Raw genomic sequence first — 25,100 nt, forward strand, 5'->3', positions numbered from 1 at the left:
AAAATATATATTTGAAGAAGTAGGTAACAGTTTATTCAGATCGCAAGTCAAGGTGGGTGAAATTAAACTACTCTGAACACTTTCTCAATGATTTGTCTCTAAACTTAATGCACAGGGTTTTAAAAGTTCCTTGCTTTAACATTCTCTATCGTGTCAGAAGCTTCAACTTCAAGAGTAATAGTTTTCCCTGTTAAGACCTTAACGAAGACCTATATGTTGCATGGTCTGGGGAAAAATGGTTATATTAATGTACAATATCGTGCTGCGATAGTACATGCTAAAATAAACATTTTGTAAGGAATAGCTGTATATTTTTTTAATTTATAAAAACATTAATCAGCTCAAATTTTGTTAAACAAAATGATGGCATCACAGCAGAGTATCGGTTATTGGAAAACTCATCTAATATTCTTTACATAAATATGGAAGGATCAGCTGTTATACTTACATTTCTTGAAATAATTTATAGAATAGGGTAGATAGTTGCACACAAGTCACTCTAAATTCTTTTGATAAAACAATATAGAAAAGCTTTCGAAGGATAATTCACAATAGAGTATGTCAAATAATGTATAACATGTGCATTTGGTGCCATTTATTGGTGTACACAATAATTGCGTAGTTCAGTAAAGCTAGTAAAGGATGCACTTAGACTAAATCTCATAATTTTTCACCATTTCCTTAAATTAACTGCATATACATTATTTGATGTGTACATACAAGTACATACCGCATATCTGTTAAAATTAATTAAATGTTATATAATATGTTTCCTAGGAAAGCCGTTGAAAAATTTGAAAAAGGTTTCAAACGTTTAAGAATACCTATAACCTTCCTTTGTTAAGTACGTGGGAGAAAATATTTATATCGTCTTTCGCAAAATAAATGCGAATCGAATGAACAGCGAGATTATTGAACTGTGGAAATGAAAAAGAATCGAAATAATGAAAACGAAAACAGAGAAAGTTATTACATAGAATTATTATATTATTGCATAGAAAATCATTGAAAAATGTTCAGAGTAATCTATATATATTAATTTATAATAAACCCTTGAATTTTTCGATATACGACTCTTTTAATCGCAAGTTGTTTTCTTGGACCTTATCGTTTTTCAGATGCTGTTTAAAGCTGTTATTACATTGGTTTGGGTTTTCATATTCAATTGATTCATACAGATTAGTTTTGTATCCTGTGTACTTCACACACCTTGTACAGCCATTTACACACAGCGAAAATTCAGATAAAAAAGATGGGGGAAAAACAGAAGAGAATCGCAAAGCAGTAGTACCAACTCTGGATGTAGGAACTAGCGATCATACCAACATGACATTTATCTCAACAAAACCCAGTGTAAGCAGCAGTGTATGCAGTGTAAGTATAAACAGCTGCTAGAAAATTCAGTTATGAGAATGATGACTCACTTTAGCAATTTCAGGATGGTTAGTAAGAAAACATAGGCGTCGTCAATTTTAAAGATTCTACTTCGTCGATACGTTTTTTTGCATTTGACAGACGAGAACGTCTCCCTCGTTATTTTTCAAGATATTACTGCTTTTCAAGCTAAGTGTATAGCGTTTTATCCGAATATCTTTATTCTTCGTTTTTGCTATCTTCTACTGCATTCGCAATTAACATTTTTAATGCCAAACGATGGCATATTGTTGCAAGGAACATTTGCGAAAAGTGCCAACTCTGTGTGAGATGTTTCAAATATTGAAAAATCTGCGTACTTATTTCTAAAAATAATTTTATTATAATCCGCGGTGATTCAAACCGGGGCTGGGTATACGCCATAAAGTATAGGGTGCCATAAAGTAGAATTAACCATGTAACGGTAACCTGAGACTTTAGACTATGCTTTACCTTCTTACTAAATATTTTACCCACCTTCAGGCAAGAATCGTATTGACTTGTATATAGGGTGTTTCCTTAGAATGGTGGTCACCTGAACCGAAACAACGTAGCGATTAGGGGTTGACGAGTATGTCAAAACTGAAGAAGAACGATATGGAAATTCCAAACAATACGAAAACTCGATTAGAACCTAATACCAAGCATCTATTATCATTTCCTCTTTCATTATATGTGTTAATAATAAATTGCAATTTTTTGTCGCTCTCTTTGACTCTCTAGACTCCGTAGCAGCTTTTACTGATATTTTAAACATCGTGTTAATATTGTCAAGTAAAAACCGAACAAATAAGAATTCCTTCAAAAGCGGCATCATTTTCGAAATGTGAGTAAATAAGGGGTATAATTTCTGTACCTTGCTGTACCTAGCGTGCGTCGTTTACTTGAGAACAGTACAGAGCAGTACAGTACAGGGGCGGAGCATCGATGAAATTTGATTGGTTGACAACTTGTGCTACTGTGGTAGGGATAAGATCTGTAGGAAACAGGTAGTTCTTTCTCCAGAAATAGAAGTTTCAAGATTCAGTATTTGATCGACAGTCGAAGAGTTTGTTCGTTCGTGCGATAAAGCAGTTTTAGTAAATCTAAAAATATAAAATATACAAGAATAAGATATTAAATCTTTGTTAAGATTCCACTTGAAGAGTTGGTGTGCTGTTGAAGCGGGACGTGAACATCTGATATCGGTAAGTTTTGCCTGTAATATATTCCTGTTTCATCAATTGTACGCGTATAATATTTCTCGAAAATGAGTAAACTAAAATCGTTTTACCATTTATAAGTCAGAATATCGTAGCGAAAGCATTTATGTAGATTGTACAGAAAGTTTCGTGATCCTTCGAACGCTTCAATTATCAAATAAAATCGCTGTAATTTTTCAAAGACAATTTTTAATTTTTGCGCTAAAGCACACGGGGCTGAGATTACTTCGATAATATCGGCTTGTTATAATCAGTAGATATTATAATTTCTTTTTTTTTTTTAAATAGGTTTTAAGACATTTCTTCGGTTTACACAATGTCGTCGGATCATGCGATTTCGTCGGGTGATTCAACATCATCGATTAACTCAATATCGGCGGACGATTCAGCCGCAGCAGTACCTTCAACATCGGCAGCAAGGCCGGTGCATTTAATGTCACCGAGTCTTTCGACGTCGTCAATGATACCATTGATAGCCGCCCCCCCGATGTCATCAATGCTATCAATGTTCGCCGTACACTGGTCGTCGCCAATGCTACCAATGTTCCCCGAACCCTGGATGTCGCCAACGCCACGAGTACGGATAACACAAAGAAACGGAAATATATACTGTCCTTATGGTTTAAAATATCACAAGTCATTTGATTTTAATGACCACAGATTTTTAAGACATTCACGAACCCCGTCGACATATGAATTTAGCCGTTTGGGACTAAGGAGAGTTACGGAACCAGAAAAATTGGAATATGCCAGTTACGAATCCAGGTTAAACTCATTCGCAGGATGGCCTACACATCTAAGGCAGACAAGTGAAGAATTAGCCGATGCTGGCTTCTACTACATCGGAATAATGGATCTCACTGTCTGTTACCATTGTGGAATTTGTATAGAAAATTGGGGACCAGAAGAACATCCATGGGAAAAACATGCAATTTCGTCTCCCGGCTGTTATTACTTATTAACAGTACGGGGTTTCAAATATGCTAATAATGTAACAGGCCAGGAGTTATATGAAACTTCTACAGAAGTAAGTACAGTAACATATACCCTGAACCATATGTATAGTTAACAATTCGGATATATACTTATGTACATTATATTTATTTCAGGCACCAACACAAATTGCGAATGGGAATCCTGAGAGATCCAATAGTGAAAATGATACTAATGAAATGACTCTCGTTCAGAAAATTGGTAAGTAATAAACATAAAAACACAGATTGATCATAAATTCGTTTATTTGTATGAAATCCGTATACATATAATAAATTTTATTATGTGTTACATCTAAATATACTGTTCACAATTTTAGCTGCTGCGAAGGAAAAAAATCGAGCATTGAAAAATGCTCGTTTGTGTAAAGTTTGCATGGAACGAGAAGCAACAGTTGTATTCCTACCTTGTGGACATGTAGCAACCTGCGACTACTGTTCACCGGCACTTACAAAATGCATAATTTGCCGAGGAGAACTTAAGGCGACAAGTAGTGCAATTTTTTTGTAATGCATGCACATGTATATAATTATGTACATTTGTAAATTAGCTTATTCATATCTCTTATATAAATATAAATATAATTTTTTAAAAATGACGTACAGTCATTAAAATGTGTGATGTATCGTTAAATTAACTGTATATATCAGGAAATGATAATTTTTTTTATTTTTAATAGTATTTCTACAGTAATTAATAAATAGAAACATAATACTAAATTGATCAAATACATTTTGTCTTTATATTTTTGGCTTTTTTTGTATTTTAAGTGTATTTTACTTAATTAAACATTAATTCGAATTATGTACCTTATTTTATCTGAATAAAGTTAACTTTTTCAGCATTTAACTAATTGTTTTTTATTTTATTCCCCTTATTGTCATTAAAATGAAGCTGTTTTATATATATATAAATATATATGTAATACAGTTTCATTTCATTTATTATATATATTTTCATTATATATAGATATATATGCAATATGTTATATTGTAGTATACAAATTATACCATATCATATATATATATATAAACACACATTTACATACACACGCGCTCACACACGTATACACATATGCGTATGTATATATATATATGTATATATGCATCGCAATCATATATCGTCGTTGGCCCTTTTCGCAAATGTTCCTTGCAACAATATACCATCGTTTGGCTTTAAAAGTGTTAATTGCGAATGCAGTAGAAGATAGTAAAAACGAAGAATAAAGATATTCGAGCAAAACGCAATACACTTAGCTTGAAAAGCAGTAATATCTTGAAAAATAACGAGGGAGACGTTCTCGTCTGTCAAATGCAAAAAAACGTATCGACGAAGTAGAACCTTTAAAATTGTCGACGCCTATGTTTTCTTACTAACCATCCTGAAATTGCTAAAGTGAGTCATCATTCTCATAACTGAATTTTCCTAGCAGCTGTTTATATTCGTGTACAATGTAGCGGCGTATCTACTGTATCCGTTTACTCTCATTTCGATTGTTTTTCTAATTTTTCTTTATTTTTATCTAGCATTTTGCATTCGATGTGTCTTAGGCACCAAACATTCTGAACTCGAAATCTACACTGGCTTTTGTTGAGATAAATGTCATGTTGGTATGATCGCTAGTTCCTACATCCAGTGTTGGAACAACTGCTTTGCGATTCTCTTCTGTTTTTCCCCATCCGTCACGTCCTTTTTATCTGAGTTTTCGCTGTGTGTAAATGGCTGTACAAGGTGTGTGAAGTACACAGGATACAAAACTAATCTGTATGAATCAATTGAATATGAAAACCCAAACCAATGTAATAACAGCTTTAAACAGCATCTGAAAAACGATAAGGTCCAAGAAAACAACTTGCGATTAAAAGAGTCGTATATCGAAAAATTCAAGGGTTTATTATAAATTAATATATATAGATTACTCTGAACATTTTTCAATGATTTTCTATGCAATAATATAATAATTCTATGTAATAACTTTCTCTGTTTTCGTTTTCATTATTTCGATTCTTTTTCATTTCCACAGTTCAATAATCTCGCTGTTCATTCGATTCGCATTTATTTTGCGAAAGACGATATAAATATTTTCTCCCACGTACTTAACAAAGGAAGGTTATAGGTATTCTTAAACGTTTGAAACCTTTTTCAAATTTTTCAACGGCTTTCCTAGGAAACATATTATATAACATTTAATTAATTTTAACAGATATGCGGTATGTACTTGTATGTACACATCAAATAATGTATATGCAGTTAATTTAAGGAAATGGTGAAAAATTATGAGATTTAGTCTAAGTGCATCCTTTACTAGCTTTACTGAACTACGCAATTATTGTGTACACCAATAAATGGCACCAAATGCACATGTTATACATTATTTGACATACTCTATTGTGAATTATCCTTCGAAAGCTTTTCTATATTGTTTTATCAAAAGAATTTAGAGTGACTTGTGTGCAACTATCTACCCTATTCTATAAATTATTTCAAGAAATGTAAGTATAACAGCTGATCCTTCCATATTTATGTAAAGAATATTAGATGAGTTTTCCAATAACCGATACTCTGCTGTGATGCCATCATTTTGTTTAACAAAATTTGAGCTGATTAATGTTTTTATAAATTAAAAAAATATACAGCTATTCCTTACAAAATGTTTATTTTAGCATGTACTATCGCAGCACGATATTGTACATTAATATAACCATTTTTCCCCAGACCATGCAACATATAGGTCTTCGTTAAGGTCTTAACAGGGAAAACTATTACTCTTGAAGTTGAAGCTTCTGACACGATAGAGAATGTTAAAGCAAGGAACTTTTAAAACCCTGTGCATTAAGTTTAGAGACAAATCATTGAGAAAGTGTTCAGAGTAGTTTAATTTCACCCACCTTGACTTGCGATCTGAATAAACTGTTACCTACTTCTTCAAATATATATTTTACACAAAATGAACATAATGAGGAAATTAATTTTGAATATCAAAGATGAAACAAAGGAGAAACAATTGTTTGTAAATTAAGATAAAGATGAAGCAATGCTAACTTGTTCAAAAAGTAGAAAGAATATAAGCGAACTACCTATGCAGAGGTATATTAGTTATTGCTCTATATTATATACAAAGTAAATATGATATTTTAATTTAACTATATTGTTTGCAAAGATTACAGTCCATTCAGCCACAAGATTTAAATATTCAACACAAAGAAGATGTTGATACTATTCTTAAATATGTGCCTAAATTTAGTCTATTGCGCCAACAAAATGTTCTTCCAAATATGAAGGATGAAAATGTATTTAGGGAAAATACACCATCACCACCACGTTACAGGACACCTCCAAGAGGAATGATTTTAAATTCAGAAGAAGCAAAAGTGTTTATTTTACTAAAACATTAAGGATTAGGTCAATACTCAAATTCCTCGTACAAGAAGTAAATATGTTGTTACATGTATAAAATTTTATTATAAATTAATATTGTAAACTTATTTCAGGTTGACATTGATTTATTTATGAGTTTAACTAATGAAGATTTAATTGAAATTGGTATAAAAAATGAAGCTGACAGAAAAGCTATGTTAATTGTGATAAATAGTTCATAAAAAATCAGTGGTACAAAAAGAATTTTTTATCTTTTATTAATTATATCTAATTATGTATTATTATTTTATTTGTTATATACTAAAGCTGCTCTAATGTATGAATGTAAAAATGTAATATGTTATGTTATAGCATATTGGTATTATTTTTTATACTAACTTAGTACACTTAAGAACACATATGATACATTTACATACGAAATGGCTGTAAAATTGTTGTATTCTTGATGTGCGATAATAATTTATTAATAAGTACACTTTTTTGCTTTAGAATTATATGGAATTGAACGCTCTTTTAGCCAATCACTCAATTCACTATTCTCCAATTGATCCAACTGGTTTATTTTTGCCATTGTCTCCACAATATTGTTTTGATCCTGTTTAATGAATTATAGAACAATTATATGTAATTTTCACTTAATCATACAGAATTTAGAAACATAAATATGTGTATACTAGTAAAGATAAGCTGCCATCTTTATCAGTTTTAGCTTTTGCTAGCTTCTCCTTTATCGTTAAATGTTTTTGTCTTTGATATTTTTCCTGCGGTAGCTATTATTAAATAGAGAAGATCATAAGCGAAGCATGCACAACGAAAGTATAATAAAAGAAAAAGTAAGCTCTGATTTTTGTGATTTGAAGTATGAATGTATATATATATATAAAATGAAACTATATAATATATATATATATATATATAATAAATGAAATGAAACTGTATTACATATATATTTATATATATAAAACAGCGTCATTTTAATGACAATAAGGGGAGTAAAACAAAAAACAATTAGTTAGATGCAGAAAAAGTTAACTTTATTCAGATAAAATAAGATACATAATTCGAATTAATGTTTAATTGAGTAAAATACACTTAAAATACAAAAAAAGCCAAAAATATAAAGACAAAATGTATTTGATCAATTTAGTATTATGTTTCTATTTATTAATTACTGTAGAAATACTATTAAAAATAAAAAAAATTATCATTTCCTGATATATACAGTTAATTTAACGATACATGGTATCACAAATTTTAATGTTTGTACGTCAATTTTTAAAAATTGTAAGGTATATTTATATGAGAGACATGGATGAGCTAATTTATATATGTACACAATTATATATACATATGTGCATGCATTACGACAAAAAGATACGACTCGTTGCATTAATTTCTCGTTGGCAAATTATGCACCGTGAGAAAGCTTGTGAACAGTAATTGCAGGTTACTGCATGTCCACAAGGTAGGAATAAAGCTGTTGTTTCTCGTTCCGTGCAAACTTTACACAAACGAGCATTTTTCAATGCTCGATTTTTTTCCTTCGCAGCAGCTAAAATAGTGAACAGTATATTTAAATATAACACACAATAAAATTTATTATATGTATACCGATTTCATACAAATTAACAAATTTATGATCAATCTGTGTTTTTATTTTTATTACTTACCAATTTTCTGAACGAGAGTCATTTCATTAGTATCATTTTCACTATTGGATCTCTTAGGAATCCCATACGAAATTTGTGTTGGTATCTGAAATAAATATAATGTACATAAGCATATATTCGAATTATTAATTATACATATGGTTCAGGGTATATGTTACTGTACTTACTTCTGTAGAAGTTTCATACAACTCCTGGTCTGTTACGTTATTAGCATATTTGAAACCCTCTATTGTTAATAAGTAATAACAGCCGGGAGACAAAATTGCATGTTGTTCCAATGGATCTTCTTGTGGTCTCCAATTTCTTATACTAATTCCACAATGGAAACAGGTAGTGAAATCTTTAATTTTTGTGTAATAGAAGCCAGCATGGGCTAATTCTTCACTTTTCTGTCTGATGTATGCAGGCCATCTTGCGAATGAGTTTAACCTGGATTCGTAACTGGCATATTCCAATTTTTTTGGTTCCTTAACTTTTCTTAGACCCAAACGGGAAAGTTCATATGACGACAGGGTTCGTGAAAATTTTGAAAATATATGGTCATGAAAATCAAATGAATCTTGATATTTCAAACCATAAGGACAAGATATATTTCTTCTTTTTCTCCGTAGAATTCTATCGGGATTTGCTCCAATTGGTACATTATCACAATGTTCATTGCGGATAAATCTGCACTTCGGAGAACACATTATATGAATTTGCATGGGCAATTGACCCTGTGCCCAGTGACTTATCTCCACTTGACACTCGAAACATCTCACTCTATCTATTTCACCAGTGGAATAGAATCCTGCAGCTGCAAGACTGGTAGGGTGAATGAATAATCGAGGCCAATTTCGAAAACTCCAGAGTCTTGCTGCCTCAAAGCGAAAATCATCATAATTTTCTCGAATCTCACACCACGAAGATGGAGCCATCGATATTACTGCCGTAAGCAATTCCGTTATTGGCAACGTATAGTTTTCGGCAATCATTAGGTCCATTGGCGACGACGAGTTGTCGGGGAATATTGGCAGCATTGGCGACGACGAGTGGTCGGGGAACATTGGCAGCATTGGCGACGACGAGTGATCGGCGAACATTAGTAGCATTGACGACGTCGAAGGTCTCGTTGATATTAAATGTATCGGCCTTGCTGCCGATGTTGAAGGTACTGCTGCGGCTGAACCGTCCGCCGATATTGAATTAATCGATGATGTTGAATCATCCGACGAACTTGAATGAGCCGACGACATTGTTTCAACCAAAGAAACGTCTTAAAACCTATTTAAAAAAATAATATAAAATTAAAATATCTACTGATTATAACAAGCCGATATTATCGAAGTAATCTCAGCCCCGTCTGTTTTAGCGCAAACGTTAAAAATTGTCTTTGAAAAATTACAGCGATATTATTTGATAATTGAAGCGTTTGAAGGATCACGAAACTTTCTGTACAATCTACATAAATGCTTTCAATACGATATTCTGACTTATAAATGGTAAAACGATTTTAGTTTACTCATTTTCGAGAAATATTATACGCGTACAATTGATGAAACAGGAATATATTACAGACAAAACTTACCGATATCATATGTTCACGTCCCGCTTCAACAGCACACCAACTCTTCAAGTGGAATCTTAACAAAGATTTAATACCTTATTCCTGTATATTTTATATTTTTAGATTTACTAAAACTGCGCTGTCACACGAACGAACAAACTCTTCGACCATCAATCAAATACTGAACCTTGAAACTACTATGTACGGAGAAGGAACTACCTGTTTCCTACAGATCTTATCCCCACTCACAGAACAAGTTATCAACCAATCAAATTTCATCGATGCTACGCTTGTACTGTACTGCACTGTACTGTTCTCAAGTAAAGGACGCACGCTAGGTACAGCAAGGTACAGAAATTATAACCCTTATTTACTCATCTTTCGAAAATGGTGCCGCTTTTGAAGGAATTCTTATTTGCTCCTTTTTTACTTGACAATATTAACACGTTGTTTAAAATATCGGTAAAAGCTGCTACGGAGCCTAGAGAGTCAAAGAGAACGACAAAAAATTGCAATTTATTATTAACAGATATAATGAAAGAGGAAATGATAATAGATGCTTGGTATTAGGTTCTAATCGAGTTTTCGTATTGTTTGGAATTTCCATATCGTTCTGCTTCAGATTTGACATACTCGTCAACCCCTAATCGCTACATTGTTTCGGTTCAGGTGACCACCATTCTAAGGAAACACCCTATATACAAGACAATACGATTCTTGCCTGAAGGTGGGTGAACTATTTAGTAGGAAGGTAAAGCATAGTCTAAAGTCTCAGGTTACCGTTACATGGTTAATTTTACTTTATGGCGTATACCCAGCCTCGGTTTTAATCATCGCGGATTATAATAAAATTATTTTTAGAAATAAGTACGCAGTTTTTTCAATACATGAAACATCTTGAACAGGGTTTCTGCAGGAAAATTGAACCATTAGTAACATTTTATAAATTCATTTTGAAATAAAGTTCTCTCGCGATGCGAATAGTAAGACGCTGTAGCATTATGTTATATTGTATTATACATATTATGCTATGTCATATAAATATACATATATATATATATGTCGGGTCGGCGTTAACATTTGAGTTAGGGTTGAGGGCGTGAAACGAATCCCTATTGGCGCTAGACGTGATCATTATGCAATAAAGGAGATATTTACTAGTGCAAATATGACTATGATGGAATTGGACAAGTAATCGGATAATTAGGTACTCGAGAAGCTAATGACAATGATCCTAGGCTCACTAACGAATCCGCGGTCAAGGGGATGACGGACTCTACTTTTCCTCAGCGTCTAAGTTGTACTCAATATTAATGCACGAGGCAATCACTACGTATCTGAGAGTTACTTGAATCGTCTTTGAGATCGTACCGGAGAGTGGTTCTCCATCACGGTAACGCTGTCGAGGAAAACTATGATGGGTGTGCCCAAGGGCACGAAATCATCGGATTCGTGGAGAAAAGCCTTCATTCGGAAAGTGAGGGAAATTGGCGTTACTGTTAATTGGTCAATTTCCATGTTGGTGGTTAGGGAAGGGTGCTAGCCGCCCTTAAGAGAAAGTTCGAGAAGAGGAAGCCTCGTTGGTGAGAAAAATAGATTTCTCCTATTTTCTCGTAGTTGGGACGAGGACTGTTTGTCGGTTTGAAGGACTTTAGTTAAACAGACCTTAAGATTTATAGCAGGTCCTCGGGCTAGCTGAACATGTACTGTGGAGACGCGTCGACATCTGGTAATCATCTTACTCAAAGAATAGAGTCTGCGTGTGGCGAGCCACGGGACAGAAATCGTTGAAATGCTTACCGTCGTGCCCCGTCCTAAGTATTTCTTTTAAGGAGAGCTATAGGGTTACTTCATGCCTTTGTTAGACAAAACGTTCATCCCTTGACCGCGACTACGTTCGGCGACTGGTTGTCGCCTCGAGCCCGAGCTCACTATCATAAATCTCAAATAAGTACAGTCGAATCGAATGACAACAGTTTCTTAATTCGGCTATGGTGAAATCCAAATTACAATACTAGGGGTCTTCCCAAAGTTCCGAAGGGAAGGTTCCAGTATTCTTTCATCTCCGACATATATATATATTTATATTTTCGATATACGACTCTTTTAATCGCTAGATGTTTTCTTGGACGTTATCGTTTTTCAGATGCTGTTTAAACTTGTTATTACATTGGTTTGGGTTTTCATATTCAATTGATTCATACAGATTAGTTTTGTATCCTGTGTACTTCACACACCTTGTACAGCCATTTATACACAGCGAAAATTCAGATAAAAAAGATGGGGGAAAAACAGAAGAGAATCGCAAAGCAGTAGCACCAACTCCGGATGTAGGAACTAGCGATCATACCAACATGACATTTATTTCAACAAAAGCCAGTGTAGATTTCGAGTTCAGAATCTTTGGTGCCTAAGACACATCGAATGCAAAATGCTAGATAAAAATAAAGAAAAATTCGAAAAACATTCGAAATGAGAGTAAACGGATACAGTAGATACGCCGCTACAGTGTACACGAATATAAACAGCTGCTAGAAAATTCAGTTATGAGAATGATGACTCACTTTAGCAATTTCAGGATGGTTAGTAAGAATGCATAGGCGTCGACAATTTTAAAGGTTCTACTTCGTCGATACCTCTTTTTGCATTTGACAGACGAGAACGTTTCCCTCGTTATTTTTCAAGATATTACTGTTTTTCAAGCTAAGTGTATTGCGTTTTGCTCGAATATCTTTATTCTTCGTTTTTACTATCATCTAGTGCATACGCAATAAACACTTTTAATGCCAAACGATAGTATATTGTTGCAAGGAACATTTGCGAAAAGTGCCAACGAAGATATATGATTGCGATACATATATACATATATATACATACATACATACATACATACTTACATACATATATATATATATATACACGTATTATACCATGTCATATATATATATAATACGTATAATACAATATAACATAATGCTACAGCGTCTTACTATTCGCATCGCGAGAGAACTTTATTTCAAAATGAATTTATAAAATGTTACTAATGGTTCAATTTTCCTGCAGAAACCCTGTTCAAGATGTTTCATGTATTGAAAAAACTGCGTACTTATTTCTAAAAATAATTTTATTATAATCCGCGATGATTAAAACCGAGGCTGGGTATACGCCATAAAGTAAAATTAACCATGTAACGGTAACCTGAGACTTTAGACTATGCTTTACCTTCCTACTAAATAGTTCACCCACCTTCAGGCAAGAATCGTATTGTCTTGTATATAGGGTGTTTCCTTAGAATGGTGGTCACCTGAACCGAAACAATGTAGCGATTAGGGGTTGACGAGTATGTCAAATCTGAAGCAGAACGATATGGAAATTCCAAACAATAGGAAAACTCGATTAGAACCTAATACCAAGCATCTATTATCATTTCCTCTTTCATTATATCTGTTAATAATAAATTGCAATTTTTTGTCGTTCTCTTTGACTCTCTAGGCTCCGTAGCAGCTTTTACCGATATTTTAAACAACGTGTTAATATTGTCAAGTAAAAAAGGAGCAAATAAGAATTCCTTCAAAAGCGGCATGATTATCGAAATTGAGTAAATAAGGGGTATAATTTCTGTACCTTGCTGTACCTAGCGTGCGTCCTTTACTTGAGAACAGTACAGTGCAGTACAGTACAAGCGTAGCATCGATGAAATTTGATTGTTTGACAACTTGCGGTACTGTGGGTAGGGATAAGATTTGTAAGAAACAAGTAGTTCCTTCTCGGTAGACAGTAGTGTGGAGGATTGGTGGAGAAAAGGTATCGAGATATAACGAGATTGCTGTCGCAGACCGTCAAATATATTTGTAGTAAATAAATAAATAGACGTACAGTGAGTCGTTGATACAAAATATAAAACGCGGAATAAATACTCGTTATTGTTCGTCGCGGAACTCGGAGATACCCTGTTGATTCTCGCTGATACTCTTTGATACTCGATATATACTGTTCGACACCGTCTTGCTCGCGATCGCGTCCGTTTATTTACACTTGTCGGTGGAGAGTCGGAAAATTCAAATTCGTCTTCATTCGACGGTTGCATGTAGCGGCCACATTGTTTTGCCCGGAATTTATTTGTTCTTACATTACTTTTAATCTAACGGTCTTGATACTCAGAGGCAAAACAACAACATGATTTGAAATGCCCTCTGACTCATGTGTCGCTGCATATGTTGTCCTTACAATATCAAGAGTCGTTTGATTTTAATGACCATCGATTTTTAAGATATTGACGAAACCCGACGGCATATGAACTTAGCCGTTTGGGATTAAATATTATTAAAAAACCGGAAAATTCTGAATACGCCAGTTACGTATCCAGATTAAACTCATTCGCAACATGGCCTACACATCTGAGGCAGACAAGTGAACAATTAGCCGATGCTGGCTTCTACTACACCGAAATAAATGATTTCACTACCTGTTACCATTGTGGAATTAATATAGGAAATTGGAGACCAGAAGAAGATCCATGGGAACGACATGCAATTTTGTCTCCCAGCTGTTGATATTTATTAACAGTACGGGGCTGGGAATATGTTAAAAATGTAACAGGCCAGGAGTTATATGAAACTTCTGCAGAAGTAAGTACAAAAACATATGCCCTGAACCATATGTATAATTAATAATTCGAATATATACTTAAGTACATTATATTTATTTCAGGCACCAATACAAATTGTTGATGACAATCCTGAGAGATCCAATAGTGAAAATGATACTAATGAAACGACTCTCCTTCAGGAACTTGGTAAGTAATAATAATAAAAACACAGACTGATCATAAATTCGTTAATTTGTATGAAATCCGTATACATATAATAAATTTTATTATATAGTTTCTTTTCAAGATGCTGCTTGGTAAAGAATTTTCCTCTATAATCGAACAGGATCTCTGAGCATCTTTTGACGATTCCTAGAAACTGCAAACAATTTTATTTTATATTGACTACTATTTTAGCTGCTCTGGAGGAAGAAAATCTAGCAATGGAAGATGCTCGTCTATGTAAAGTTTGCACCGAACGAGAAGCAACAACTGCATTCCTACCTTGTGGACATGCAGCAACATGCGATTACTGTTCACAAGCTTTCTCACGATGCATAATTTGCCAAGGAGAAATTAAAGCCACGAGCCGTATCTTTTTGACGTAATGCATGCACATATGTATATATAATTGTGTACGTATATAAATTAGCTTATCCATGTCTCTCATATAAATATACCTTACAATTTTTAAAAATTGACGTACACACATTAAAATTTGTGATACCATGTATCGTTAAATTAAGTGTATATATCATGAAATGATAAAATATTTTATTTCTAGTACTATTTCTACAGTAATTAATAAATAGAAACATAATACTAAATTGATCAAATACATTTTTTCTTTATATTTTTGGCTTTTTTTGTATTTTAAGTGTATTTTACTTAATTAAACATTAATTCGAATTATGTATCTTATTTTATCTGAATAAAGTTAACTTTTTCCGCATCTAACTAATTGTTTTTTGTTTTACTCCCCTTATTGTCATTAAAATGACGCTGTTTTATATATATAAATATATATGTAATACAGTTTCATTTCATTTATTATTATTATATATATATATTATATAGTTTCATTTTATATATATATATACATACATACTTCAAATCATAAAAATCAGAGCTTACTTTTTCTTTTATTATACTTTCGTTGTGCATGCTTCGCTTATGATCTTCTCTATTTAATAATAGCTACCGCAGGAAAAATATCAAAGACAAAAACATTTAACGATAAAGGAGAAGCTAGCAAAAGCTAAATCTGATAAAGATGGCAGCTCATCTTTACCAGTATACGCATATTTATGTTTCTAAATTCTGTATGATTAAGTGAAAATTACATATAATTGTTCTATAATTCATTAAACAGGATCAAAACAATATTGTGGAGACAATGGCAAAAATAAACCAGTTGGATCAATTGGAGAATAGTGAATTGAGTGATTGGCTAAAAGAGCGTTCAATTCCATATAATTCTAAAGCAAAAAAGTGTACTTATTAATAAATTATTATCGCACATCAAGAATACAACAATTTTACAGCCATTTCGTATGTAAATGTATCATATGTGTTCTTAAGTGTACTAAGTTAGTATAAAAAATAATACCAATATGCTATAACATAACATATTATATTTTTACATTCATACATTAAAGCAGCTTTAGTATATAACAAATAAAATAATAATGTATAATTAAATGTAATTAATAAAAGATAATAAATTCTTCTTGTATCACTGATTTTTTATGATCTATTTATCACTTCTAATATAGCTTTTCTGTCAGCTTCATTTTTTATACCAATTTCAATTAAATCTTCATTAGTTAAAGTCATAAACAAATCAATGTCAACCTGAAATAAATTTACAGTATTAGTTTCTAATAAAATTTTATACATATCTATAACACACATAACTTAATAATATATTTACTTCTTGTTCGAGAAATATAGACACGTATTGACCTAATCCGTAATGTTTTAGTAAAATAAACATTTTTGCTTCTTCTGAATTTAAAATCATTCCTCTTGGAGGTGTCCTGTAACGTGGTGGTGTTGGTGTGTTTTCCCCAAATACATTTTCATCATTCATATTTGGAGGAATATTTTGTTGGCGCAATGGACTAAATTCAGGCACATATTCAAGAGTAGTATCAAGATCTTCTTTGTGTTGAATATTTAAATCTTGTGGCCGAATGGACTGTAATCTTTGCAAACAATATAGTTAAATTAAAATATCATATTTATTTTGTATATAATATAGAGCAATAACTAATATACCTCTGCAAAGGTAGTTCGCTTACATTCTTTCTACTTTTTGAACAAGTTAGCATTATTTCATCTTCATCTTCATTTAAAAACAATTGTTTATCTTTTGCTTCATCTTGTATATTCAAATTAATTTCCTCATTATGTTTATTTTGTGTAAAATATATATTTGGAGAAGTAGGTAACAGTTCGTTCAGATTGCAGGTCAAGGTGGGTGAAATTAAACTACTCTGAACACTTTCTGAATGATTTGTCTGTAAACTTAATGCACAAGGTTTTAAAAGTTCATTTGGAACTTTTATGACATTGTTGTTACAGTTGACATTATTGCACATTGTAGTATCAAATGTAACTATCGGTATCTTATGAACATTTAAAGGAGACTTATTACTTTTATTTTCATTTACTAGTTTGGAAAGACTTAAACAGTCCTTGTTATCTGGTTCATTTTCTATAAGAATGTTATCTGAATTGTCATTCCAATAATCTTCTGTGTCAAAATATTTTGCCAAATTTTTTATTTCTGGTACTATCGACTGCTTCATCATACTGTAAGTATAGTCATCTGTTTGAAAATTAATGGTAAGAATGAATAAAAACTCTACCAGCAATATTATGCATTGTTATCGTATCAATTTTAGACAAACTGTAATATCTTACTACTTTTTGAAACATTAAATCCTAATTCTATTAATCTGAAAAATAAATTTTTATCATTCTTCATAGCAGCAATGCAAAGTGGTGTAACATCATCATTTAGAGAATTCAATAGTGCTGATGGATATGCTTCATATATAGTTTCAAACATATCTTTATTTATTGCAGCTGCCAATCCAAAAACAGACATGCCTACAAACCAATGGAAATAACGAATTTACTGATATAGCAATATTATATATTTTCATATGATACATTAATTGTTTACCTAAATCAGTTGATTCATTCACATTAGCATTTTTTTGTAAAAGATATTTAACCATATTAATGTTTCTATTGCGAATTGCTAGCATTAGTGGTGTCCAACCAAATTTATTTTTTCTATCAATAATATGACAGCAATCATGTTTTCGAAAAATTTCTTTTGTGATATCAATACAACCATTTGCAGCACTAATGTGTAATAAATTTTCTCCGTAACTGTTCACTTTATTCAGCGTATATTCTGAAAATCGAAAACTAAATGTCGAAATGTGTCTTTTTCTTAATTAATTGTATTAAACTAAAGAAAAAAAGATGTGCTTTAAATATTCAGAAGAATAAATTATTGCATAATATGTAGTTATATAATTATACATATAATTTAATACCCCCTTTTTGTAACGCTTTTATGACTTCCCTCTCCATAGTTTTTTTCGAATAAAAATTCCCTTTTTTATGATAATTTGTTTGTAATTTGATCTTCCGTAAATATTATTGATACTATTATATATTACCCGATTCTTAATTTACGCCAATTTGTACTAAAACACAGTATTTTATAATATATGTCTTTAACATATTATTGTATTCATTTATCGAATTAAACATTGAAAGTGACCTACAAATATGGTTTTATATTTTGTTTGATTTGTTTGTAAATTCCTGTACTTGAATGTATTATCTACTCTGAATTAGATAATTCAATTATATAATATAAAAATAGTTTTAAATTAAATAACAAAATTGCTTGTATTTAAAAATTGTATTACAATCGAAAGTCTGTTTGATTTCGTTTCATTTTTGGTAATTTTCGCTAAAACTCTTTTAATTTTGTACCAAAACAAAAGTGTCTTTTTTACTAGTAATATGATGGCAGCACGGTCTCATAAAATGTGACGTGCATGATAATTTCTGACAGTATTTGAATTTCATTTTTCAATTCATATGTCTATTCGGCTCAAAAAGCCAATTATTTTATAAAATTACAAAGCACCACCGTCATTTTTGTTCCTATAACCTGTGAGCAACGAATTAAACGTGGTTTGTTGTAATATAACGTGCAATTTACAGCGATAAACTTTTACTCAATGTGAGTTATTCTTTGTTATGTACATTTCCAAAGTTTAGTTTTTTTTTTTGTCTCTAAATAAAATAAAAAGAATTCTGTCCGCATTATCAATTTGTAATTGCATGATTTTGTTTAAAATTTCAATCATTTTTTCGCGGTGTAAGTTTCTGCTAGGTTAACTTTCAGACGACGCCGAGATTATATTTTTCGGGGTGGGGGCACTAATTAAGAGAATGTGGATGGGGGAGACGAGTACGTATCGTTACCGTTAGTGGTCAATTTTCTCGAATCTTTATTAAATTTGGATCTACACGTTGTACTTTCAATTAAATGCGCGTATGTTGAATTCTCCTTTACTTTTTCTATAAAAAACCATGGTTTAGTCAATTTCATTATAGCAATATGGAAACACTGATTTCCTGTCACTGTATCATAAATTCTTTCATATGCAATATCATTTACAAATTTTATTTGAATTATATATAATTTATTGTTTAGAATGGGAAGCAGTGGTCAATTGTATAGCCTGTCTTGGGGAGAGTTTAGTTCATCACTTGCTTCTGCGGTACAATTATTAAGAGGTCATGGAGATCTGGTTGATGTTACATTAGCCGCTGGTGGACGCAGTTTCCCTGCACATAAAATTGTTCTTTGTGCAGCTAGTCCTTTTTTATTGGATTTATTAAAGGTTCTAATATTATTAATACATGGAACGTTTTATAGAATGCCATCTATAACTTTGAAATATTATAATTTGCTTTTAAATTTATTTTCCATGAACAGAGCACACCATGTCAACATCCAGTAGTTATGTTAGCTGGTATAGGAGCAGATGATTTGGAATCATTGTTGGAGTTTGTGTATCGTGGTGAAGTGAGCGTAGAACCTTCTCAACTACCCTCACTCCTTCAAGCTGCTCATTGTCTTTGTATTCATGGATTAACACCTCCTACTATATTGACTGAAGTATGTGTTATAATCAAAATATAATAATATATTCTATTGAAATATTCATATCGTATAATTTTCATATTATATAATTATCAATTTTTATATATTTGTCCATGTTTTAATTAAGTATATATTTATTAATCAATAATAATTCTTATGCATTTATGTAAAAGGATGATTCATATCTTTATTCATTTAGAATGGGGAAGAGGTGCCTGTATCAGCAATACCAACAACAAATGAAACTTTATCAAAAGAAAGCATTAGTCCTTTTTTTCCATTGAAACGAAGAAAAAAAAGAAGAAAGTCATCTTCATCTTCTGGGAAATGGCCACGTAATGCCAATACTGCTGATAATGAAAATAGGACTATAGATGGAAGTGATAATAGCCGTTCAGCTAATTATGAGCATAAAGATGAAGATAATACGGAACATGATGATACAGGTAAGAAATATTTAGCTTTTTATATTGCAATGTATTTTATAATTATTGTATTTGTTAAATTTATTGAAAATATATATTTAAATTCTCATTTTGTATTTAATATTCACTTAGAACAATAAGAGATATCATTTTATTACTATATATTTTATACAGTTTTCTTTTTCTCATCACATTGAACTGAGTTGATCATTATATTATTGTGTATATTTAATGATCAGTTTAGTGGCAAATTTTAACAAGAATGGATATGCGATATTTACTTGTGTTCTGTGTCCGGTATATTATTTTCATTATTTATTAATGTATTTTCGAAGTATGATCCATAAGTGTTTAAAGCTTCTTTTAAGCTTTTCTATATTAGAACGGACACAAGCACAACCATCAATCGGGTTGAACTGCGTCTAATCAATCATGTCACATGTTATAACGATTCAAAAATTTCAGATATAAAAATCAGTTCAGCCCTGCATGGTAATATTGTGTTTGTGTCTGTTAACAGCAAACGATCGGTTGGAATATTCGAATCACCGGAGTTGTCACTCGCCACGTGCTCAAGAAGCGCAGCCGGTGTCGACAGAAAATTCTCAGGCAGGAACACATCAGGATCAAATATCGGACAATGAATCGCACCTTCACACTTTAATGCCAATGCAGCCATATTCTCCACTACATATACCGCAATTTCCTGGTCCCTTAAATATGGGCTTTCCTCCTGGTATACCACTCCCATTAGTTACTCAGGGTACAACTGCTGGAACAGCGTCTTGTGGGCTGACAGGCAATATGAATTTGTCTAAAATACGTGGTGCATCCGACTGTCCAGGCGTTTGTCCATTATGTGGTGCTACGTTACGGCAAGCGAGAAATTTACGTAGACACCTATTATCCTCTTGCAAATATCGATTTAGTAGTAATCCGGTTCAGAGTTCCCCAGCTGATACAATGATGATAGAAGTAAAGCCTGAAGTCGAGTTATCGAGTTACAATGAGCAGTCAATGACGTATGGAACTGATAGTGGAAGTAGTACCTGTGAGCAAATAATTTGTAAGCCCAGTCCACTTCCTTCACCAACATCACAGGGACCGAATGTTGTTTCCCCTCAAAGCAACGTTCCGTCTCCAACTATCGCTAGATGAATGTACAGGAAGAAATTGGAAGCGAAGATATAATGCGAACAGGATGTTTCCACTCTGTTATTGTAATTTAGGAACTGTTTTGTTTCTTGTCGCTAATTCGTTTTATAACGTATGTTACAAATTTACTTTAAGCGAGCGTATTTTTTTTTTACTTATCGCTTTAATGTACTTATGCGAATTTATGTTCAAACTATTGTTTGCGTTGTTTAAGGACAGAAATAATGAATTGATATCGTTTTGTAAAATTCATCAGAATGAATTGATTGTTATATTATACGAATAATTTATTTCATACTCTTATTTTATTATTTTTTTATTGAATCTTTCTTGTTACGATTGGTATGAAATTAACTTGAAACAGGACGTTTAAAACGAAGTTAAAGTATACAAAAATCTTCCACGTTAGTAAGTAAGAACAGTATCTTTAGGGTTAATGGGAATAGTCGATGAAAAATTATGCCTAGTGAAAGCGGTGGTATAAGAATATTGCAAAATACTTCTAAATTTTCGATATCTTTCAAATATTCACTCACGCAATAACTATGTGTGATCAGTTTTATATAAACTTATTGAATTACGAATCTATCTTCGAAGCTTATTTTTCTCATTTCTTTTGCCAATAAAATATCAAATTAATATTTTAACATATGCGCAAGTAGAATTCGGATTTCTGTTGTTGTACGTGTTGTATGTGTTTGAAAATAAGCGGTATCAATAATCAAACACAGTATCAATAATAATATTGAGGTTTAAACGAAATCTCGCTTTTATTCACTTTTGTAATAAGGACATTAATGAACAGAAATTCTAGTTTCTACTTAAATAATTTATATCTGTATACATTTTTTATCTTTTTAAAATATTGGCATGCGTTTTATTTAGAATATCAGAATCGATTATTAGATGTAAAAAAATCGACAACATGAATTATGCTTAATTAATAAATAACGGACTCATTTGACAAAATAGCAAAGGGTTATTTTATCATAGACTGTATACTTTTAAATAAAAGAATCTCTACAGGTCATAGTCTTTCGAGCTGTTTTTGCAAATATTTTTTGTACATGGCCTTTTTGTACGTACTGTACGTAATTATTTATTTATGACTATTAACCCACTTTTATGGAATCGCAATATGATCGTCTTAGCGGTAAATAAAAAAAAAGGTCAGAACAATAAACATACAGATTAATATCCAGGATATAAACTTGTTTAATTACTGCCTATTGTTATAGTGATCTTTTTCAGGTGTCTTTGAATGTGTATAGATTTGACGGAATTAATTTTAGGAGATGGATTGTCCAAAGCACGAAGCATGTCAGATCAGCCGGCGTCGTGTCCACTTTGCGGGGCGATTTTGCGTCAATCACGAAATTTAAGAAGACATTTAGAGCTTCTACACTTTGGTTTCGGTAGCAATAACAAATCAGGTGTCCACATGAGACACCGAAGGGCCGATAGAAATACCGATCTTGTACGATCGACGCTTGCATCTATTTGTCCACCCCATATAACAAGAACGGATTACTCAAGAGTTGTAGAGAATACCGATTTGTCGACGTTAACGTCTTTATCCATTGCTTCGACAGCCAATTCCAGCGCATCGAATGCCAGCCTTGCAGGTGAATGCAGCTTGAGATAGAAAAGAGGAGGAACGATTGATACAATTACTTTTGATAGTCGATCACATAAGGGATAATAACAGCTACTTTGCAAGTAAATGGAAGGAAATAATGGAATACGGGAACAAAGCAACATAATGTTAAGAATGTTAAGAGGAAGACAGAAAGTAATATTGTATCGATCTTCCTATGGTGTCAAGTTTCCTGTAACTGTAGAATGTTTTCTTACGATTAATTTACTTATATGTATAGTAGGGTTAAACGTACAACCTCTGTATATTTCAATTTATTTGTCATTATGTGTTGAGAGATTGTAAGTTATTTTTTAGTTATTATATTGTAAATGTAATTGAACAAGAAACAAAATACAAGTATTTATGTTAAAAATGTTGTTAATTATTTTGTTTCATTTCTTTTATAACACTATGTTTATTTAAAATGATCGTTATGTATAACGTACTGCTACATTAAATGCATATATTAAGCAACATTTATAAAACTAATACATAATTTACATAATGAAAGAAACATTATTCTTAAATATGTAAATCTTATTATTTCAATTTTTCTATATTAAATTACGAATAATGAAGAAGCATACCGTGGCTGGTAGAAGTGAAGGATTTTAATTAAAAACTAAGATGGTTTATAATAATTATAAAAATTTCATGAGAATGTAATTCAAATTTAATTCAAATTTTAATTAATTTATCTCTCGATCTTTCTTAAATCGCAAAGATTCCACAATAATATACGTACGTATTTATAATATACCGTAATGATAGAAAAATTGGTGAAAAATAGAAGATTAATGCAACATCGTTGATCGTGAAATTTGTTTAGAAAATAAGCTTTCTACAATTGCATATTATTAATGGAATGCAACTTCCAGGAAAAGATGTACGGTTTTACAAAAATGATCAAACAACCGATCTTTTCCTATCTCTTGTTTTTTCTGTTCCAAGTATGTTTCGTATGAATTATATAAATGTAAAATCATCAAGCGACATATAAGAAAAACTGATATTCTTATGTTTTTGTAAACAGGAAGTTTGATGGGATCAGGTGTACTGGGAAGCGGTGATCAAAGTGCTAACTCTACTCTGGTCTCGGTGTCAAGCTCAAGCACAGCTTGTATTGCCTCTGCCAATAATGGAATTTACTCATCAGACGGTAGTGCCAGTATGCTAAATTGCTTATTACCATCGTTACCATCTTTGCCTTCTCTATCATCTCCGCACGACGTGTTTCGACACGGTGAAATGTTGCGAGTTGGTATTGCGTATCACGATTCCTCGAGGCAACATCCGAAGCAATCACAGCGCACTGATGTCACTTAACTTTCTTCAACGTACAGTGTTCTTTCGCCTTAAATATCAATTCGAACTAGAAGTTATATTATTATCGCAAAGCTGACTATGCCAAATCTCGTCGCGTCTCAGTAATGAAGGATATATTAAAAATTGTACAAGTATTTAATGTGAGAAATGTAAAGAACAAAGGAAAACTTGGAAACTCCGTGCTTCGCTGTTATACATTCTTTGCTGTTGCTTTAGAATTTTGTAAATTATTATATTTTACAGCGATATACGGAAGATTAAAATTGTACGACAGGCGAGTCGCAGAATTGTATCGATGTATCTTTGAAAGTTTAGTACGTGATGTTATTTATTTAAGAAATAAAACTTGCAGTCGATATTGAATTTTGTTAAATTTTTACAACGAATGTTTATATTCGATGGAAATAATTACAGCCGTTAAATCCAAGGAGTTACATTTTCCCGTTCTACTATAGCTACCGTGACGCACGTTACGGTTTATGTTTTTGGTGTTTCAACAGATAATTGGATTGTTAGCCAGAAAAGCAGGACTTTTAAAAATTAACAAAGACGAGCTAAT

General features: G+C 32.2%; 8 protein-coding genes and 1 long non-coding RNA gene across 16 annotated transcripts in view; 5 read left to right on the plus strand and 4 right to left on the minus strand.

The window, feature by feature from the left end:
* The window catches only part of LOC126919352 (uncharacterized), a 33,473-nt gene extending 32,825 nt beyond the window's left edge, over positions 1-648 (minus strand). The window contains exon 1 of the mRNA XM_050728435.1: positions 449-648. The gene's annotated coding sequence lies outside the window, so the exon portion shown is untranslated. The remainder of the gene's footprint in view (positions 1-448) is intronic.
* LOC126919340 (uncharacterized) overlaps positions 1-1,184 on the plus strand; it is a 65,535-nt gene extending 64,351 nt beyond the window's left edge. Inside the window, exon 11 of the mRNA XM_050728416.1 lies at positions 1,119-1,184. Coding sequence (XP_050584373.1) covers positions 1,119-1,169 — 51 coding nt within the window. The 3' untranslated portion in view covers positions 1,170-1,184. The remainder of the gene's footprint in view (positions 1-1,118) is intronic.
* The window catches only part of LOC126919330 (E3 ubiquitin-protein ligase XIAP-like), a 54,072-nt gene extending 43,652 nt beyond the window's left edge, over positions 1-10,420 (minus strand). For 2 of the 6 annotated variants that reach the window (XM_050728387.1, XM_050728386.1), the window contains exons 1-3: positions 10,224-10,382; positions 8,824-9,919; positions 8,657-8,741 (exon numbers count right to left, since the gene is read on the minus strand). In XM_050728387.1, coding sequence (XP_050584344.1) covers positions 8,657-8,741; positions 8,824-9,891 — 1,153 coding nt within the window. In that variant the 5' untranslated portion in view covers positions 9,892-9,919; positions 10,224-10,382. Of the gene's footprint in view, positions 1-8,216; positions 8,539-8,656; positions 8,742-8,823; positions 9,920-10,223 lie in introns of those variants that run through there. The other 4 variants (XM_050728384.1, XM_050728385.1, XR_007711559.1 and 1 more) reach the window with 4 other exon arrangements.
* On the plus strand, positions 3,396-4,495 carry LOC126919350 (baculoviral IAP repeat-containing protein 8-like). Its single transcript, XM_050728431.1, has 3 exons — positions 3,396-3,642; positions 3,725-3,809; positions 3,928-4,495. The coding sequence occupies exons 1-3, from the start codon at positions 3,466-3,468 to the stop codon at positions 4,116-4,118; spliced, it is 453 nt and encodes a 150-aa protein (XP_050584388.1). The 5' UTR covers positions 3,396-3,465; the 3' UTR covers positions 4,119-4,495.
* On the minus strand, positions 7,219-7,696 carry LOC126919360 (uncharacterized). The gene is made up of 2 exons (XR_007711576.1): positions 7,661-7,696; positions 7,219-7,581 (listed from the first exon to the last, which is right to left on the minus strand). It is a non-coding gene; the product is annotated as an uncharacterized LOC126919360 (long non-coding RNA).
* A 4,062-nt stretch (positions 10,421-14,482) lies between the features above and the next one.
* LOC126919671 (E3 ubiquitin-protein ligase XIAP-like) lies at positions 14,483-15,747 on the plus strand (the record flags this gene model as incomplete). Its single annotated transcript, XM_050729155.1, is given in 3 exon segments — positions 14,483-14,830; positions 14,913-14,997; positions 15,208-15,747. Coding segments are annotated over 3 exon segments (624 nt in total), but the record flags the coding sequence as incomplete, so codon positions are not given.
* A 519-nt stretch (positions 15,748-16,266) lies between these two features.
* Positions 16,267-18,727, minus strand: LOC126919329 (uncharacterized). 3 transcript variants are annotated; one of them, XM_050728380.1, is made up of 7 exons: positions 18,600-18,727; positions 18,366-18,518; positions 17,984-18,220; positions 17,719-17,907; positions 17,071-17,623; positions 16,724-16,997; positions 16,267-16,644 (listed from the first exon to the last, which is right to left on the minus strand). In XM_050728380.1, exons 2-7 carry the CDS (start codon positions 18,400-18,402, stop codon positions 16,537-16,539), a joined length of 1,398 nt encoding a protein of 465 aa, XP_050584337.1. In that variant the 5' UTR covers positions 18,403-18,518; positions 18,600-18,727; the 3' UTR covers positions 16,267-16,536. The 3 variants fall into 3 exon arrangements, with proteins under 3 accessions (XP_050584337.1, XP_050584339.1, XP_050584338.1); XM_050728381.1 differs by having other exon boundaries at positions 16,527-16,644; positions 16,756-16,997; XM_050728382.1 differs by having other exon boundaries at positions 18,492-18,606.
* Positions 18,728-18,862: 135 nt separating this feature from the next.
* On the plus strand, positions 18,863-24,904 carry LOC126919357 (protein abrupt). Its single transcript, XM_050728440.1, has 6 exons — positions 18,863-19,066; positions 19,544-19,733; positions 19,829-20,011; positions 20,196-20,442; positions 22,869-23,201; positions 24,249-24,904. Exons 2-6 carry the CDS (start codon positions 19,545-19,547, stop codon positions 24,539-24,541), a joined length of 1,245 nt encoding a protein of 414 aa, XP_050584397.1. The 5' UTR covers positions 18,863-19,066; position 19,544; the 3' UTR covers positions 24,542-24,904.
* LOC126919347 (uncharacterized) lies at positions 20,587-22,631 on the plus strand. Its single transcript, XM_050728427.1, has one exon. It carries the CDS (start codon positions 20,911-20,913, stop codon positions 21,577-21,579), a length of 669 nt encoding a protein of 222 aa, XP_050584384.1. The 5' UTR covers positions 20,587-20,910; the 3' UTR covers positions 21,580-22,631.
* Positions 24,905-25,100: the final 196 nt, after the last annotated feature.

Source organism: Bombus affinis, chromosome 8 (assembly GCF_024516045.1).
Source record: "Bombus affinis isolate iyBomAffi1 chromosome 8, iyBomAffi1.2, whole genome shotgun sequence".
NCBI classification, from domain to species: domain Eukaryota; kingdom Metazoa; phylum Arthropoda; class Insecta; order Hymenoptera; family Apidae; genus Bombus; species Bombus affinis.